The sequence below is a fragment of the Leptopilina boulardi genome, unplaced genomic scaffold (genome assembly GCF_019393585.1).
Source record: "Leptopilina boulardi isolate dan_hultmark-lab unplaced genomic scaffold, ZJU_Lbou_2.1 LbouV2_110, whole genome shotgun sequence".
NCBI classification, from domain to species: Eukaryota; Metazoa; Arthropoda; class Insecta; order Hymenoptera; family Figitidae; genus Leptopilina; species Leptopilina boulardi.
This window is the reverse complement of record NW_026137653.1, coordinates 1,121,463-1,141,052: the sequence shown is the minus strand read 5'-3', so window position 1 is coordinate 1,141,052 and position 19,590 is coordinate 1,121,463. Positions and strand designations below refer to the sequence as shown.

At 24.3% G+C, this 19,590-nt stretch overlaps 3 protein-coding genes across 4 annotated transcripts; 2 read left to right on the top strand and 1 right to left on the bottom strand.

Annotated features, from left to right (window-relative positions):
• The first annotated feature begins 3,619 nt into the window (after positions 1-3,619).
• On the top strand, positions 3,620-6,030 carry LOC127277161 (odorant receptor 22c-like). Its single transcript, XM_051298031.1, has 9 exons — positions 3,620-3,967; positions 4,041-4,160; positions 4,261-4,378; positions 4,460-4,721; positions 4,798-4,968; positions 5,286-5,376; positions 5,456-5,592; positions 5,675-5,807; positions 5,895-6,030. The coding sequence occupies exons 1-9, from the start codon at positions 3,824-3,826 to the stop codon at positions 5,943-5,945; spliced, it is 1,227 nt and encodes a 408-aa protein (XP_051153988.1). The 5' UTR covers positions 3,620-3,823; the 3' UTR covers positions 5,946-6,030.
• A 1,826-nt stretch (positions 6,031-7,856) lies between these two features.
• On the top strand, positions 7,857-14,828 carry LOC127277245 (odorant receptor 22c-like). Its single transcript, XM_051298196.1, has 9 exons — positions 7,857-8,029; positions 13,010-13,129; positions 13,219-13,336; positions 13,417-13,678; positions 13,757-13,879; positions 13,980-14,070; positions 14,231-14,367; positions 14,452-14,584; positions 14,700-14,828. The coding sequence occupies exons 1-9, from the start codon at positions 7,886-7,888 to the stop codon at positions 14,748-14,750; spliced, it is 1,179 nt and encodes a 392-aa protein (XP_051154153.1). The 5' UTR covers positions 7,857-7,885; the 3' UTR covers positions 14,751-14,828.
• Positions 14,829-16,894: 2,066 nt separating this feature from the next.
• On the bottom strand, positions 16,895-19,417 carry LOC127277198 (DNA-directed RNA polymerase II subunit Rpb4-like). 2 transcript variants are annotated; one of them, XM_051298098.1, is made up of 3 exons: positions 19,194-19,363; positions 17,273-17,453; positions 16,895-17,140 (listed from the first exon to the last, which is right to left on the bottom strand). In XM_051298098.1, the coding sequence occupies exons 1-3, from the start codon at positions 19,255-19,257 to the stop codon at positions 16,966-16,968; spliced, it is 420 nt and encodes a 139-aa protein (XP_051154055.1). In that variant the 5' UTR covers positions 19,258-19,363; the 3' UTR covers positions 16,895-16,965. The 2 variants fall into 2 exon arrangements, with proteins under 2 accessions (XP_051154055.1, XP_051154045.1); XM_051298088.1 differs by lacking the exons at positions 16,895-17,140; positions 17,273-17,453 and adding an exon at positions 17,497-18,951 and having other exon boundaries at positions 19,194-19,417.
• Positions 19,418-19,590: the final 173 nt, after the last annotated feature.

Below are 19,590 nucleotides of genomic sequence, written 5' to 3'. Positions count from 1 at the left end.
TAACTCCAAAAATAGTCAAATTCACTCCAGATATAGTAAAAATTACTACGAAAACAGTAAAATTTACTACAGAAATCATCTCTGGCAACTTCAACTCCAAAAATAGTCAAATTCACTCCAGAAATAGTAAAAATTTACTACAGAAATCATCTCTGGCAACTTTTACTCCAAAAATAGTCAAATTCACTCCAGAAATAGTAAAAATTACTACGAAAACAGTGAAATTTACTACAGAAATCATCTCTAGCAACTTCAACTCCAAAAATAGTCAAATTCACTCCAGAAATAGTAAAAATTTACTACAGAAATCATCTCTGGCAACTTTTACTCCAAAAATAGTCAAATTCACTCCAGAAATAGTAAAAATTTACTACAGAAATCATCTCTGGCAACTTTTACTCCAAAAATAGTCAAATTCACTCCAGAAATAGTAAAAATTACTACGAAAACAGTGAAATTTACTACAGAAATCATCTCTAGCAACTTCAACTCCAAAAATAGTCAAATTCACTCCAGAAATAGTAAAAATTTACTACAGAAATCATCTCTGGCAACTTTTACTCCAAAAATAGTCAAATTCACTCCAGAAATAGTAAAAATTACTACGAAAACAGTGAAATTTACTACAGAAATCATCTCTAGCAACTTCAACTCCAAAAATAGTCAAATTCACTCCAGAAATAGTAAAAATTTACTACAGAAATCATCTCTGGCAACTTTTACTCCAAAAATAGTCAAATTCACTCCAGAAATAGTAAAAATTTACTACAGAAATCATCTCTGGCAACTTTTACTCCAAAAATAGTCAAATTCACTCCAGAAATAGTAAAAATTACTACGAAAACAGTGAAATTTACTACAGAAATCATCTCTAGCAACTTCAACTCCAAAAATAGTCAAATTCACTCCAGAAATAGTAAAAATTTACTACAGAAATCATCTCTGGCAACTTTTACTCCAAAAATAGTCAAATTCACTCCAGAAATAGTAAAAATTACTACGAAAACAGTGAAATTTACTACAGAAATCATCTCTAGCAACTTCAACTCCAAAAATAGTCAAATTCACTCCAGAAATAGTAAAAATTTACTACAGAAATCATCTCTGGCAACTTTTACTCCAAAAATAGTAAAATTTACTCCGGAAATAGTAAAAATTTACTAGAGAAATCATCTCTGGCAACTTTAACTCCAAAAATAGTCAAATTCACTCCAGATATAGTAAAAATTACTACGAAAACAGTAAAATTTACTACAGAAATCATCTCTGGCAACTTCAACTCCAAAAATAGTCAAATTCACTCCAGAAATAGTAAAAATTTACTACAGAAATCATCTCTGGCAACTTTTACTCCAAAAATAGTAAAATTTACTCCGGAAATAGTAAAAATTTACTAGAGAAATCATCTCTGGCAACTTTAACTCCAAAAATAGTCAAATTCACTCCAGAAATAGTAAAAATTACTACGAAAACAGTGAAATTTACTACAGAAATCATCTCTAGCAACTTCAACTCCAAAAATAGTCAAATTCACTCCAGAAATAGTAAAAATTTACTACAGAAATCATCTCTGGCAACTTTTACTCCAAAAATAGTCAAATTCACTCCAGAAATAGTAAAAATTACTACGAAAACAGTGAAATTTACTACAGAAATCATCTCTAGCAACTTCAACTCCAAAAATAGTCAAATTCACTCCAGAAATAGTAAAAATTTACTACAGAAATCATCTCTGGCAACTTTTACTCCAAAAATAGTAAAATTTACTCCGGAAATAGTAAAAATTTACTAGAGAAATCATCTCTGGCAACTTTAACTCCAAAAATAGTCAAATTCACTCCAGATATAGTAAAAATTACTACGAAAACAGTAAAATTTACTACAGAAATCATCTCTGGCAACTTTAACTCCAAAACTAGTAAAATTTACTCCAGAAATAGTAAAAATTACTACGAAAACAGTAAAATTTACTACAGAAATCATCTTTGGCAACTTTAACTCCAGAAATAGTCAAATTCACTCCAGAAATAGTAAAAATTACTACAGAAATCATCTCTGGCAACTTTTCCTCCAAAAATAGTCAAATTCACTCCAGAAACAGTAAACACTACTACGAAAACAGTAAAATTTACTACAGAAATTATCTCTGGCAACTTTAACTCCAAAACTAGTAAAATTTACTCCGGAAATAGTAAAAATTTACTAGAGAAATCATCTCTGGCAACTTTAACTCCAAAACTAGTAAAATTTACTACAGAAATAGTAAAAATTACTACGGAAACAGTAAAATTTACTACAGAAATCATCTCTGGCAACTTTAACTCCAAAAATAGTCAAAATTACTACGGAAGTAGTAAAATTTACTACAGAAATAAACTCTAGCAACTTTAACTCCAAAAATAGTCAAATTTACTCCAAAAATAGTAAAAATTACTACGGAAGCAGTAAAAATTACTACAGAAATAAACTCTGTCAACTTTAACTCCAAAACTAGTAAAATTTACTACGGAAATAGTAAAAATTACTACGGAAACAGTAAAATTTACAACAGAAATCATCTCTGGCAACTTTAACTCCAAAAATAGTCAAAATTACTACGGAAGCAGTAAAATTTACTACAGAAATATACTCTGTCAACTTTAACTCCAAAAGTAGTAAAATTTACTCCAGAAATAGTAAAAATTTACTTTAGAAATCATCTGTGGCAACTTTTACTCCAAAAATAGTCAAATTCACTCCAGAAATAGTAGAAATTACTACAGAAATCATCTCTGTCAACTTTAATTTCAAAAATAGTAAAATTTACTCCAGAAATAGTAAAAATTACTACGGAAATAGTAAAATTTACTACATAAATAGTAAAATTTACTATTTTTGTAGTAAAATTTGCCAGAGTTGCGCAGAAACTTCGAACAATTTCCCATTTTATTCTAAAAGTAGTAAAAATTGTTCTTTTTTCCGTACAGGAATTTTGAGAGAGAATTGTTAGTTAATAGAATTTACCGATATTGAAAATGACTGGACAAACATAACCTACATAAAAGGATTTGTTGGTGAATTTTCAAAATGCAATCAATCAGAAACTATCAAGGGTCAAATTTTAAATACTTGCGCCTAAATCTAATGTAGGTTATGTTAATTCGGTCATTTGTAATTTCGGACAATTCGACGTTTTACGAATTCTGATAAATAAAAATTTAAAACATTTACAAGAATTTTTTTTTTTTACATAAAAAAAAATGAATAAAAAATATGTAATAATAAAATAATATGATCCACAAATTCTGAAATATATTCAAATAATTACTAAATGAAACCAAAAATATTTATTTAAATTTCATTAGCAATAAATTTTTTGATAAAAATAAAAATTTTCTTCCATTTAATATTTTTTTCTTCAATTGCAATCTAAAACACATCTATTCACTTTTGACGTGAAAGGAAGACTGAGAATCTTTTTCTTGAATATTGATTTTTTTTTAGTCATGCGAGACAAAGATTCTCTAAACGGACTAAAATTAACAAAAAAATTCTTAATATTATTAAAAGAAAACTTTGTGTTACTATCTTAACTTTATGAAGAAATTCATTGATTTCTTATACTTAAAAGTGAAGGAGAGAAAATTGAACTGTAAACTATTATAATAATGACTTTAGAAGAAATTATCTATTAATATTTTATCATTTTGTACCATGAAGTGGAAAATCTATTCTATGGGATTATAACACAGACTAATAATTATCTTATGGTATACAGAGTGCATATTCATATTTTCAAGTGCTGAAAAGTGAGGAGCGACTCAGTCTTATTTTAACCATCAGAATGGACACTTCATTTAAATCATTTTATATGGTTTACGAATGGCTCTTATCGGCAGTTGGTCAATGGCCATATCAAACAAAATTAAAAAGAATTTGTTTATCCATATTTGCTTATATTTCTATAATAAGTTTACTTATTCCAGAGGTGGTACTAAATATTAAATTAGACGAATTTAATTATAAATTAAGATTTTAAATAATATTTTTTTTATTATCAGTTGTTAGGTTTGAAAAAATATTGGGGAAACGTGGATATTGTTATTCAATGTATACCACCTATTATTGTGATTATTATTGTCCTTTGTTTATTAACAAACGGTATTATTAAAATTGAAAAAGTAAAAATTTATTTTTTTATACTTTTTGACGAATTTTTAATAAAAAGAATATTTCAAAAACTTGTCTTTTAAAAAATTAATTAAAAATTAATATCATTAGATGGAACTTATAATTAAAAAAATGAAAACTGATTGGAATTTTTGGACAACAGATTTAAATATTGATAGTCTACAGGATTATGTTAAAAGTGGAAAAAGTCTAGATTTGATGTTTATGTGTAATGTAAAGAATTAATTAGCCAAAAAAAAAAAAAAAATTAGAAATTTAATTATAACATATGTTTTTTTTTCATAATTAGATATTGTTTGTGTTTTGGCGACTTTATATATTTCTATGCCAATTACACCATTAATTCTGAACATTATTTTACCATTAAATCAAACACGAACGAAGCAATCACTTTATTTTACGGATTATTATTTAAATGAAGAAAAATATTATTATTGGACATTAATTCATGGCTGTATTTCAAGTTCAATTGTTATAGTTGTTTTAGTCAGTATAGAAACTATGTTTTCTGCTGTGATTATACATGCATGTCGAATATTTTCTATTTTAGGGTATTATATTAAAAACAAATTAAAAAATAAATTAACATTGTTTATTTAGTTTAAAAAATTTTGTCACTACTTTCAGAATCAAATTGAAAAATATTGTAAATGATGATTCCAATGATGGTGTAATTGATAAAAAAAGACTTCCACAAAAAATTGATGAAGATATTAAAATATTTGTTAAAAAGCACATGGAAATATTAGAGTTTGTATACACTGAGAAAAATCTTCTATTGAATCAACAGCATTTCTGCCAAAGGTATAAAAATTATTGATTCAAAAAGCATATGCTATAGAATTTTTGAAATATTATACAGATCATAGAAAATTAAAAGGCATTAAAATAAGCGTTGCAGCTTATTTTAATGCCTTTTAATTTTCTGTGATTCTATAGCATATGCTTTTGAATAAATAATTTTTATACTTTTTTTGGCAGAAATGCTGTTGATTCAATAGCAGATTTTTCTCAGTGTAGTATATTTTTATATAGTAAATGATATTAATTTTTTTGACAAATATAAAATTATTTAATAATTTACTGGATTATTTTTCTAATATTTCTGTTTTAAGTTTCGTAGACGATATATGTGATTTTTTTTCAACACCACTTCTCGTAGTCTTGGCATGTAATACAATTTTAATAAGCGTAACAGGAGTTCAGGTATAAAAAAAACGAAATTTTTCTATTTCAATAAATCCAATATATTTATTTATGAACCATTAAGTAATTACTTTTTTAGACAGTGATAAAGCTTCATAAATTTAATGAAGCTTTAAGATTTGGTTCTTTTACTATTAGTCAAATTTTTAATCTTCTCTATCTCAATATTCCCTGTCAACAATTGATTGATCATAGTATTGATATATCTAATAGCATGTAATAATATTTTAATATTTTAATATATGTATATTAAAATGAAAACAATAAAAATTAATAAAAAAAAGGAAATTTCTATCAGATACAATGGATATTGGTATCAATTGTCATCAGAATCACAAAAAATGTTGTTAATGATAATGAGAAGAAGTTCAAGACCATCTGAATTTACAGCTGGAAAATTGTATACATATTCAATCAGTAATTTTGCTTCTGTAAGTTAATTATCAAAATTAATTTAAAAAACAATTTTTATAATTATACCAATTACATATAATAATCTTTCATTATTTTCCTTCAAGATTCTTCGAATGTCTATGTCATATTTTACTATGCTGTCTTCGGTTCGATAGAATTATTAATATTCCATATAAATATTTAAAACAATATTTTAATATTAATATAAAAACAGAATAGTTTGTATAAAAAATAACTTACAGTCAAGAAGATAAATTATAATTTATTGTATTTTAGAATTATAGTTCTGAATTTAATTATCTCGTAAAAATTAATGGATTTTTTTTCAGTAATTAAATTGTAATTTGATGTTATAGAAAAGTTTATTTTATATTTGAAAATGTAAATTTTTCCTTATCGCAATTAAAAATTTACTAATGGCACAATACTGGCGCAGTACTGACATATGTTGGCTCAGTACTGGCACCCAGTATTAGTTCAGTAAAAATAAAAATGTTCATAAAATAATTATAATGTATATAATTATACAATTAGCTATTTACATATTTTATTATTCACTTTAATTATTTGCATCAAAATAAATTTTTGAAAAACTTTTTTAAGAAAATAAAAATTGTTTTTTAATTTTTAACAAGTGTTGTCAAGAAAATTTTTTTAAATTTTTATTTTAAAAATTATTAATTTTTTTATAAAAACTTTTATTTATTTTTAATTTGATTGTTTAAATTTTTTTTTTGATTTATTGCATATCTGAAAACAAAAAAAAATCTTGCTAAATGTTTTAGACTTTTAGAAACTTTTTGTTTAAATAATTTTACCCACAGAAAAGCAAAATAAAGTACATTTTAATTTTTGCAAAAATAAAATCAAGTTGAAAATATTTTGATGAACAAAATATTTAAACAAAAAGATTCATCGGGTTCACTCTAGAACTTTTTGTAAACTAGTATTAATCAAAAAGAAAATCTATTTGAGCCAATACTGGCTCAATATCGGCTCAGTACTGGTTTGCCAGTACTGAGAGGGTGGTACTGCACCAGTACTGTTACAATGAAAATACCAGTACTGGTTCAGTACAGACTGCCCAGTTTCGGCAGCCAATACTGAACCAGTACTGCGCCAGTAGTTAACTCTGGTATAATACGAAAATTTTTGGTTAGGATTATACATATTCTATTAAAATACATAAAATTTTTGTGTATACAATTAAATAAAAATTCATAAGTACCATGCATAAAATTAAATGCCTAGGGCATTAAAAAATTACGAAAAAAAAAATTATTATTATTATTTATAAAAGTAAAAAATATAATTTTTTGTTATTCAATTAAATAAATTAAAGGATAAAAGAAATGAATTTCAAAATATTGTATATATACCAATTTCCGTTTTTTTTGTCCTAATTTTTAATAGTCCGAATTGCTTAGATTTAGCATAGGCTGTCTTAAAAATGTTGCCTCTTAAAATAAGACCTCTTTTTGGCCTTAAAATAAGACTTTCTTTTTACAGTGAAGAAAAATTAATGATCAATTATTGAAATATCGCGTTTAAATCTAATATAGGTTATGTTTGTTCGGTCATTTGCAGTTTCGGTCAATTCTACGTTTTACGAATTCTGACAAAGAACAATTTAGATTTTGGAATATATTCAAATAATTACTGAATGGAATTAAAAATATTTATTTAAATATCAATATATACATTAGCAATAAACTTTTTTTTTTTTTAATGAAAAATAAAATTTATTTCCATTTAATATTTGTTCTTCAATTGCAATTTAAAACACATCTATTCACTTTAGATTTGAAAGAAAGAATGAGAATCTTTTTCTTGAATATTGATTTTTTTTTCCTCCAGGAAAAGCTATAGCGATTTATTATCAAAGGAAACAAAATTAAGCTGTAAACTATTATAACAATGACTAGGAGAAATTAACTATTAATATTTTATCACTTTGTACCATGAAATGGAAAATCTATTCTATGGGATTATAACATAGACTAATAATTATCTTATATGGTATATAGAGTACACATATTCATATTGTCAAGTGTTAAGAAGTAAGGAGCGACTCAGTCTTATTTTAACCATCAGAATGGACACTTCATTTGAATCTGTTTATATGATTTACGAAAGGCTTTTATCCGTTGTTGGTCAATGGCCATATCAAACAAAATTAAAAAGAATTTGTTTATCCATATTTGCTTATATTTCTCTAATAACTTTACTTATTCCAGAGGTAGTACTATAAATATCAAATTAAAAACAAATTATAAATTATTATTTTAAATTATTAACAAATATTTATATTGTCAGTTGTTAGGTTTGAAAAAATATTGGGGAAATATGGATATTGTTATTGAATGCCTTCCACCTATTATTATGATCATTATTGTTCTTTATTTATTAACAAACAGTGTTATCAAAATTGAAAATGTAAAAATGTATTGTTTATACTTTTTAAGAAAATATTTCTAAAAAAAAAAAACATTTAAAAAAAAGTCCCTTATTAATTTAAAATAATTAATGTCATTAGATGGAACTTATAATTAAAAAAATGAAAACTGATTGGGATTTTTGGACAACAGATTTAGAAATTGATAGTCTATACGATTATGTTAAGAGAGGAAGAAATTTAAATTTGATTTTTATATGTAAAGTAAAGAATTAATTATCTAAAAGAAATTAAGAAATTTTATTATAACACGTTTTTTTTTTTAAAAAAATTAGATTATATTTGTTGTTTGACTGTTGTATATACTGCTCTGCCAATTACACCGCTAATTTTGGACATTATTTTACCATTAAATCAGTCACGAACGAAACAATCACTTTATTATACGGAATATTATTTAAATGAAGAAAAATATTTTTATTGGATATTAATTCATAATTATATTTCAAGTTTAACTGTTGTTGTTGGTTTATTCAGTATAGAAATAATGTTTTCTGCCGTAATTATACATGCATGTGGAATATTTTCTATTTTAGGGTATATTATATTGAAAATAATTAAAAAATAAATTAATAATTTTCATTTATTTTAAACAAAAATTTTTCACTTTCTTTCAGAATCAAATTGAAAAATATTTTAAAAGATGATTTCAATGATGATGTAATTGATAAAAAAATAAATCCACAAAAAATTGATGAAGATATTAAAATATTTGTTGAAAAGCACATGGAAATATTAGAGTTTGTATAATATATTTTTTATAGTAAATATAAAATTATTTAATAATTTACTGGTAATTTATTAATTTTTCTACATTAAGTTTTGTAGACGATGTATGTGATTATTTTTCAACACCATTTATCATGCTTTTGGCATGTAATACAATAATAATAAGTGTAACAGGAGTACAGGTAAAAAAATAAATTGAAAGAAACTTTTCTATTTCAATAAATCCAATATTTATTTATATACCATTAAGAAACTATTTTTTAGACAGTGATAAAGCTTCATAAATTTCATGAAGCTGCTAGATTTGGTTCCTTTACTGTTGGTCAAATTATTAATCTTTTTTATCTCAGTATTCCCTGTCAACAACTGATTGATCTGAGTATCGATATATCTAATAGCATGTAATGATATTTTTTTATTTTAATATATATGTAATATTAAATTCAAAACAATAAAAATAATAAACAATAATTTTTTTATTTAGATACAATGGATATTGGTATCAATTTTCTTCAAAATCACAAAAAATATTGTTAATGATAATGAAAAGAAGTTCACGTCCATCTGAAATTACAGCTGGAAAATTGTATACATATTCAATTAATAATTTTGCTTCTGTAAGTGAATTATCAAAATTCATTTAAAAATCAATTTTTATAATTACATCATTAGATGTATATATATAAATAATAATAATTAATTATTTTTCTTCAAGATTCTTCGACTGTCTATGTCATATTTTACTATGCTGTCTTCGGTTCGTTAGAATTTATATATTCCATATAAATCTTTACAAGTAGCAATATTTTAATATTATAAATATAAAAAACAGAATATACTTTGTATAAAAAATTAACTTACACTAAAATCCCAATCAAAAATTTACAAATGGTGCAGTACTGGCGCAGTACTGACAAATACTGGCGCAGTACTGGCAACCAGTGTTGGCGTAACTTTGGTATGATAACATTTTGCCAGTATTGGCTACCAGAATTGGCACCAGTACTGATAACCACTACTGGTTCAGTACTGGCCGAGTACTGGCAGTTTTGTAATTGATTGTATACGAAAGGAAAGCTGTAACTGTAACAGAGATATAAATTTCACTCCAGGTAATACTTTTTTGGTATACTTAGGAAAAAGTGTCTGAAATTTTTATTAACCCAAGACAAATTAAATATTAATTAAATTAGTTAGCTAACTAATTAATACTTTATTATATAAAATCGAAAACACCAAGAATTTTTATTCTTTATTAAGTATAATATATATTGCAAATTATTATTTTAAAAAATCAAAAAATAAATATAAAAATATGTTTATTATAAAACCAAAATTTTTAAATTAATATTAAATTTTTGTTTATAATTCACTTTTGGAAAAAAAAGACTGAAGAATAACATCCAGAAACAAATTAGAATAATTTTATTGACCATTGAAATATATAAGTTTGTAGGTTTAACTATTATTTATAATTTCTATTAAGGAAGGTTAATTATAAATTTTATATTATTGATAATATAACATTTGTGCAATTTTACTTGCCATTGTATTTAATTTTTTAAATTAAATTTATATTATAAATTTTATTCCAAAAAATATTAATTTTTTATAAACAAATTTATTTATTTTTAGTTTGATCGTTAAAAATTTTTTTTTTTTGGTTTATTGCATATCTGAAAACAAAAAGAAAAACTTGCAAAATGTTTTAGACTTTTAGAAACTTTTTGTTTAAATAATTTTACCCACAGAAAAGCAAAATAAAGTACATTTTAATTTTTGCAAAAATAAAATCAAGTTGAAAATATTTTGATGAACAAAATATTTAAACAAAAAGATTCATCGGGTTCACTCTGGAACTTTTTGTAAACTATAGTATTAATCAAAAAGAAAATCTATTTGAGCCAATACTGGCTCAATATCGGCTCAGTACTGGTTTGCCAGTACTGAGAGGGCGGTACTGCACCAGTACGGATACAATGAAAATACCAGTACTGGTTCAGTACAGACTGCCCAGTTTCGGCAGCCAATACTGAACCAGTAGTCAACTCTGGTATAATAGTGAAATTTTTGGTTGTGAAGTGATAAAAAAATAAAAAATTGTTATTTATTGTATTTTGTAAATATAGTGCTAAATTTAATTATCTCTTCAAAATTATTTGATTTTTTTCTCAGTAATTAAATTGTAATTTGTGTTATAGAAAAGCTTATTTTATATTTGAAAATGTAAATTATTTCTTGTTATAAATATTCTATTAAAATACATAAAATTTTTGTGTATACAAATAAATTAAAATTCATTAAAAAAGCACCATGCATAAAAATAAATGCCTGGGGCATTTAAAATTTACGAAAAAATTATTATTATTATTATTATTATTATTATTATTATTATTATTATTATTATGTATAAAAGTAAAAAACACAATTATTTGTTATTTTAATAAATAAAAATAAGGGATAGAAGAAATTAACTTCAGAAAAATTGTATAAATATACTTACTTACACTTTTATTTTCTCATATACAGATTATAAATTAGTCTTTCAAAATTTACAATACTTTTAGTAAAACTTGAAACAGTCGCATAAGTCTCATTCAGTCGAAATTGTCCCAATTCCTTTTTTTTTTTTTTTTTTTTGTTCGAATTTTTAATTGTCCGAATTTTTATTTTCAAAATGCGACCTAATCTGAAACTATCAAAAAAAAAATTATTGCTCAATTTTGAAATACCGCGCCTAAAACCTAATGTGGGTTATGTTTGTTCGGTCATTTGCAATTTCGGTCAATTTGACATTTTACGAATTCTTAAAAATGACAATTGTAAAATACAGGATTTTTTTTTTAAATAATAAAAAAAAAATAAATAAATAATACGTAGTAATAAAATCATACATATCCGCGAATTCTGGAAAATATTCAAATAATTACTGAATGGAACTAAAAATATTTATTTAAATATCAATATATACATTGGGAATAAATTTTTTTTTTTTTTTTTTTTGTGAAAAATAAAATTTTCTTTCATTTAATATTTGTTCTTCAATTGCAATCTAAAACACATCTATTCACTTCGGACGTGAAATGAAGAATGAGAATCTTTTTCAGCTCTATATACATTGAATATTGATTTTTTTTTCCCCCCACCAGGAAAAGCCAACGAGACAAAGATTCACCTGAAACGTTTTATAACATAATTAGTCAATAAATATTTCACTCTCTATACAGTTAGCGGAAAAGTTTGAAGTAAGAATTAAATTATCTGATATTTATAAAAATGGATTCTCGAAGAACAAATATATAATACGTACAATCATATATACATAAATTTAGATTATATATATATATATATATAGCGGCAATTAGTAAATCATATAATAGAATAATAATAATAATTAAATATATAGGGAAATAATTTCAAATGGATGACAGAAATATTAAATTAGTTCCATAATTATAAACTTTCTACGGATAATGCAAGTGGAAAATTAAGCTTCCTCTAAACAGACTAAAAGTTATAATAATAATAATATTATTATTATTATATGAAAACTTTGTGTTACTATCTTGACTTTATGAAGAAATTCATTGATTTCTTATACTTAAAAGTGAAGGAGAGAAAATTGAACTGTAAACTATTATAATAATGACTTTAGAAGAAATTATCTATTAATATTTTATCATTTTGTACCATGAAGTGGAAAATCTATTCTATGGGATTATAACACAGACTAATAATTATCTTATGATATACAGAGTACATATTCATATTTTCAAGTGCTGAAAAGTGAGGAGCGACTCAGTCTTATTTTAACCATCAGAATGGACACTTCATTTAAATCATTTTATATTGTTTACGAATGGCTTTTATCGCTTTTTGGTCAATGGCCATATCAAACAAAATTAAAAAGAATTTGTTTATCCATATTTGCTTATATTTCTCTAATAACTTTACTTATTCCAGAGGTAGTACCAAATTAAATAATTTATTTATAAATTAATATTTTAAATTACTAATATTATTTATTATTATCAGTTAATAGGTTTGAAGAAATATTGGGGAAATGTGGATATTGTTATTGAATGCCTTCCACCTATTATTATGATCATTATTGTTCTTTGTTTATTAACAAACAGTATTATCAAAATTGAAAATGTATAAAAATGTATTTTTTTTATACTTTTTAACAAAATTTAAAAAAAAAAAAAATATTTCAAAAATTAATTTAAAATTAATGTCAGTAGTTGGAACTTATAATTGAAAAAATGAAAACTGATTGGGATTTTTGGACAACAGATTTAGGAATTGATGGTCTACACGCTTATGTTAAGGGAGGAAGAAGTTTAGATTTCTATTTTTCATGTAAATTAAAAAATTAATTAAGCTGAAAAAAATTAAGAAATTTAATATTATAACAAATATGTTTTTTTTTTTATAATTAGGTTGTAGTGCTGTTGTGGCTATTCTATATACATCTATGCCAATGACACCACTAATTTTGAACATTATTTTACCATTAAATCAATCACGAACGAAACAATCACTTTTTCATACGGAATATTATTTGAATGAAGAAAAATATTATTATTGGATATTAATTCATAGTTATATTACAAGTTTCACTGTTGCTGTTATTTTAGTCAGTATACAAACGATATTTTCTGCTGTGATTATACATGCATGTGGAATATTTTCTATATTAGGGTATTTATATTAAAAATAATTAAAAAATAAATTAATTATTTTTTATTTATTTTAAAAAAATTTTCTCATTATGTTCAGCGATAAATTGAAATATATTTTAAAAGATGATTTCAATGATGATGTAATTGATAAAAAAATAAATCCACAAAAAATTGATGAAGATATTAAAATATTTGTTGAAAAGCACATGGAAATATTAAAGTTTGTAAAATATATTTTTATAGTAAATGATATTCATTTATATAATATAAATATAAAATTATTTAATTAACTGATAATTTATTAATTTTTTTGCTTTAAGTTTCGTAGACGATATAGTTGATTATTTTTCAATACCATTTATCATACTTTTGGGATTTAATACAGTAATCATAAGTATAACAGGAGTTCAGGTAAAAAATAATAGAACATAGAATTGCTACGATTTCTCTTGGAACAAAATTCCATGACTTTTCCATGTTTTCGATAAGCGTAGCAACTCTGGAGAAATTTTTCTATTTCAATAAATCCAATATATATTTATTTATATACCATTAATTAATTATTTTTTAGACAGTGATAAAGCTTCATAAATTTTATGAAGCTGTCAGATTTGGTTCTTTTACTTTTGGTCTAATTATTAATATTTTTTATCTCAATATTCCCTGTCAACAACTGATTGATCATAGTACTGATATATCTGATTGCATGTAATAATATTTTAATATATTAATATATGTATATAAAATTGAAAACAATAAAAATAATAAAATAAAGTAACTTTTTTTTTACAGATACAATGGATATTGGTATCAATTGTCTTCAGAAACACAAAAATTGTTGTTAATGATAATGAGAAGAAGTTCAATACCATCTGAATTTACAGCTGGGAAATTGTATACATATTCAATCAAGAATTTTGCTTCGGTAAGTAAATTATCAAAATTCATTTAAAAAACAATTTTTATAATTACATCATTAGATATATATATATATATATATATATATATATATTAATAATCATTAATTATTTTTCTTCAAGATTCTTCGAGTATCTATGTCATATTTTACTATGCTCTCTTCGGTTCGATAGAATTAATATTCCATATAAATATTTACAACAATATTTTAATATAAATATAAAAACAGAATATTTTGTATAAAAATTAATTTACAGTCAATAAGATAAAATAATAAAAATTGTAATTCATTGTATTTTGTAATTATAGTGAATTCAATTATCTTGTAAAAATTAATCAAAAATTTTTTTTCACTAATTAATTGCAATTTACGTTATTGAAAAGTTTATTTTTTATTTGGAAATGTAAATTTTTCCATGTTATACATATTCTATTAAAATACATAAAATTTTTGTGTATACAATTAAATTATAAAATTCATGAATAAGCAACCATGCATCAAATTAAATACCTTGGAGCATTAAAAATTTTACGAAAAAAAAAAATTGTTATTATAAAAGTGAATAACACAATTTTTTGTTATTGAAATAAATAAAATTAAGGGATAGAAGAAATGAACTTCAGAATATTGTATATATACCAAAGTGTTATACTAAAACATACTTTCGCCTATATACATTATGCAAATTGACTCCATCGATTGTTGTTACACCCACGTAAACTTGTTGCGCGCGTTTCAGCAGCCGAGATCATTTCAGTTGAGAGCGCGTGAATTTCAGACTTTCCCAATAGCATTTGAAAATGTATAATAAAATATGATTTATAGTCATCTAAAATATCTATTCAAATTCTCAAAAGAAAATAATAATTAAAATTTATTTTTCAAATAATGTCAATTATTTTTATAATCGCTTATTTTCTAATAAAAAAAAAAAATTATATATTTTCGTAATAATATACTTTATTAAATTTATAGGTATTTATAAAAATTTTATGAATTTTCAATAATGTATGCATATGACATTAATGTAATGAAAATTATTGACGTATATGAAGTATACATTGGTTCAATGAAACTCGAGAATTTCAATGATATACCTAAACATGTATAGAAACAACATAATTATATTGTGCATATATATGCGTGTATATATATATATATATAGAGAATATATATCTTGATGTGCCAGATATTCCAGAGTATGAATGATACTCATCTGATAATATACACACATATATATATATAGACTATGAAAGCGTGCCATCTTGGTCCTTTCAGTCAATGTTGTTTCCGAACTCTGTCAATTTCATCCCAAGAATTATTGATAAGCACATGGAATCGCAAAAGTTACATGTATACAAATGCATTTATATATATATTTTTTTTTTTATCTATAATTCAAACTTCTATTTCTGTAATGTGTGATTTATTTTCTAGTTCGTTTAATTAATCACAATAAATTTTTATCACTGAACTGAAATTTATAATTCTAATTATAAAACAAAAAGAATTTTGTCAATATAAAAAAAAATGTACATTTGAATTATACTTCATAAACATTTTTAATTTTCATAAAGAACAAAAACTTTATCAGATTATCTTTTTGAAAAAAATTCTTTTTTTTTTAAATTCTATCTTTAAATTAAATATAAAAATGCAAGATTTCTTTTTATCATGACATTGTAAAAATTAATTTTTTTTTCTCGACTAGAATAAATAATTTGAGAAAAAAAAAAATTAAATTTCTAAAAGAAGAAAAAGAAATGAGTGAATTTTTCGTATTTCACTTTCTTTTTGATGGTAGTTGTAAACCCCATAAGTAGTGGATTATAAAGCCCAACGAGAATCATACGACGTGTAAGTATAACACGGTAGGATGATAATCACAAGTCCGTTCTCGCGTGCAAAGTCAACTATACCACAATTACTTGGATGTAATACACGGTTGTCGTTGCCACGATTAGCTGTCTTCTTTTCTGACTCGACCATCGCAAATTGCTGGGGTTGTTGTGTATTGCTGGGTGTTTCGTATTTTAATTTTTTTTTTCTTTTGTTTTTTATGAATTCCATATGCATACATAAATTTATATATATATACAGACACAAGATTTCTCTGGATATATATTTAAATACCAGTGCTTTCCTTTCAGTATTAGTATAATCCGTACGATAAAATCGACGACCAGTTCCCTACTAGTTAATCTTAGAATTATCCTGGTCTATGGTAAACAGGAATTAATGGAAAATTTAAATCTTGATGCTTTTTAAGTATCCTCGAGCGGTAAAGAAACTTACAAAAAAAAAAAAAAAAACAAGTTCTGAAAACAAAATTTTTATATTGAAAAGTTTCTCTATTAAAAATTCTCAAAATAACTTAAATTTATCAATTAATATTGAAGTGATCGCTTTGTTTGAATATCGTCCAAAATTGTCCTCAGTTCTTCATCTTCAAGTCGACTTTCCAAACTTGGTATCAATGCTTTTGCTTCTTCTGGTGTTTCAGGGCAAATATTTGCCAATGAGGCCAATTCAAATTTATGTAATTTTTTTTGCATCAGTAAACTAAATGAAAAAAGAAAATCATATTTTTTTGTGAAAAAAAATTTTCTAATTTTACCGCTCATAGCGACTATACAAACTTTGAATATAAGAAAGAAAAAAAAGAAGTGTGTTGATACTAAAGTATAAACTTACCTTCTTACGGCAGCGATAGTTTCCTTGTTTTTAAATTTGCGAAATCGATTGGTGTAAGTTAGAGTCTTCATAAAAACTTCAGAAAATTCCTGTTCTTCCTCGGCAGACTCATTTTGTGCTTTTCTGTGTTCTAAAAGCATGTGCACTTCCGATACAAGTAGTGTCTCGGCATTCTCAAACTCTAAAGAAAATTTTTTTTTAAAAAAAATTATTATACAAACAAATTTTTTAAATATAAAACTATTTATTAATATCAAAAATTAAAATAATATCACATTATACATTTAATATGTAATCTATTTACATAATTTACAAAGCTGGATTATTAATATATCCCTGTTCGGTTAAAAAATCATAAATTTTTCTAGTTTTATTAACATCAATTTTTAATAATGATCGAGCTTGAGCCAATCGTAGGATTCCATTTCTTTTATTTTCGCTTATAAGTATGTGTTTAAAGTCTAAGTAACTTGAAGGAACTATTCGAGCTTTCGAACATAGATCAGCTTCATCTAATGAAAGTTTCTCGAATCCAGGAAGTCCTCTAATTGCAAGGGGTGGCGGTGCTCTTCTTTGAGTAATTCCACCGACGATAGATGCTTTCAAATCAGTATCGCTACATTGCAATATATTTTTCCAATTATTATCTAAACTTGCTAAAAGATTTTTTCTCTCACGTTCACTATCTTGTCGAATAATTGTTAATTTTTGAAATAGTTTTACACTTTGAAAATATTTCAATCCATTTTTACGAAAATCAAAAAGTCTCTCTAAATAGCATTTTAATTCACCAATTCTATGTAGACCCTCCATGATATAATCGAAATCTTGTCCACTAACTAATTGCATAAAAACTAATAATCTATCAACTAAAGGTCTTGTAATAGTATCATCATATCTATGTAACCAGGTATTTAATCTTCTTAATGTTATTAATCCATGTTTTTTTATAATCCTCTCTCTTCTCTTGCGTTCTTTTAATCTATTATTATAAGCACCAACTAAAGCAAGTTGTAAATTTCTTCCTAAATCATCATCATCATCATCTGAATTAAAATCATCGTATTTTAAATCAGAAACAATTAATTCAGCATGATGATCGAAATTAATTTCAAAATCAGATCGCGCTGGATTATAGCCTGATAATAATCGACTACTAATTGTTTCATTAGAATATCTTGGTGGATCTTCCAAATCATCTAATTTAAACATATAGGGAATTGTGGGAATATGAAAGACACTTGTCTCGGTTTCATTAAATTTTGGCAATTCATTAAAAATTTGCTTATCAATGTAATACTGTAAATAATGAGCTTTACATTCTTCGGGTGATTTACCATAAATTCTTCTTGAAATATCCACCCAATTACCAAATCCACATTCCAATAATACATCCAATAATTCCAATTCTTCTTTTGCAGTCCAACCGGAATTTTCAATTAGGGGAAATTCATTTCTCACGATAATATAATCGTGATCATTTTTATGATTTTTAATTTCACGACCATTTGAAAAGCAGGCACAACAAAGTTCTATATAATTACATATTGCACAACGTATATGAGGTTTTGATAATGTTGAATTACATATAAAACATACTGAATCTGAAGTAATGATTTCCTCCTTCTCAACTGACACATCGAGTTCGATATTACAATTATTCTCTATCGTTGTGTAGTCTGAAAAGCAAGAAAATCATTACTTTATAGATTACTTTAGATACCTTTTCTCATTTTTAAATTAACTTATCAAAACACAATTATTAGTTTTAAACAATTTTATAGTAGTAAAATTTAATATTAATTCGCAAAATTGTTATTATCCCCTTTTTGTCAATTTTTTTTTTTTTTTTTATCAAATATTTGAGGTTATGTTATCTTTTGAATAAGATTTTTTTTATGTTAAATTGAATAAAATTTACCTTTTGGAAATTTTAGTTCTGCTGCATCATCATCTGCCATATCAACAAAATTTGGATTTGCCATTTTTAATGGAAATTGTTTGTTTCTTTTTAAATAAAAAATACCATGCAACACCACAAAAACACAAAGTGACAGAAGCGACGCAATCAGGATTGCCAATCTTCTTTCTTCGGTCGGTAACATTATACCAACATTATAATTTTTTCCCACGCGGATAGTGGCGGCATTTTATGAATATGTGAGAACTTGGTAATACAAAATGCATCTGTCGGTAAAGTATTTATATTTTTCCCCTAAATTCAAAATATAAAATAAATAATTCCTTTTTTATTATCATAAATTGAAAAAAATTTATTGAAATATTGCAATTTAAATTTCATATTATCTAAAATTAAT

What these genes read in the sequence shown, in the direction of transcription:
- LOC127277198 (XM_051298088.1), bottom strand. Translation starts at nt 19,377, where the DNA reads ATGTTACCGACCGAAGAAAGAAGATTGGCAATCCTGATTGCGTCGCTT. An exon ending in AGAACTAAAATTTCCAAAAG is followed by an intron (nt 18,952 to 19,193) that starts GTAAATTTTATT and finishes CTTGCTTTTCAG; the next exon opens with ACTACACAACGATAGAGAAT.
- LOC127277161 (XM_051298031.1), top strand. Translation starts at nt 3,824, where the DNA reads ATGGACACTTCATTTAAATCATTTTATATGGTTTACGAATGGCTCTTA. An exon ending in GTATTATTAAAATTGAAAAA is followed by an intron (nt 4,161 to 4,260) that starts GTAAAAATTTAT and finishes TAATATCATTAG; the next exon opens with ATGGAACTTATAATTAAAAA. An exon ending in CAATCAGTAATTTTGCTTCT is followed by an intron (nt 5,808 to 5,894) that starts GTAAGTTAATTA and finishes TTTTCCTTCAAG; the next exon opens with ATTCTTCGAATGTCTATGTC.
- LOC127277245 (XM_051298196.1), top strand. Translation starts at nt 7,886, where the DNA reads ATGGACACTTCATTTGAATCTGTTTATATGATTTACGAAAGGCTTTTA. An exon ending in GTATTATCAAAATTGAAAAT is followed by an intron (nt 13,130 to 13,218) that starts GTATAAAAATGT and finishes TAATGTCAGTAG; the next exon opens with TTGGAACTTATAATTGAAAA. An exon ending in TTTAGATTTCTATTTTTCAT is followed by an intron (nt 13,337 to 13,416) that starts GTAAATTAAAAA and finishes TTTTATAATTAG; the next exon opens with GTTGTAGTGCTGTTGTGGCT.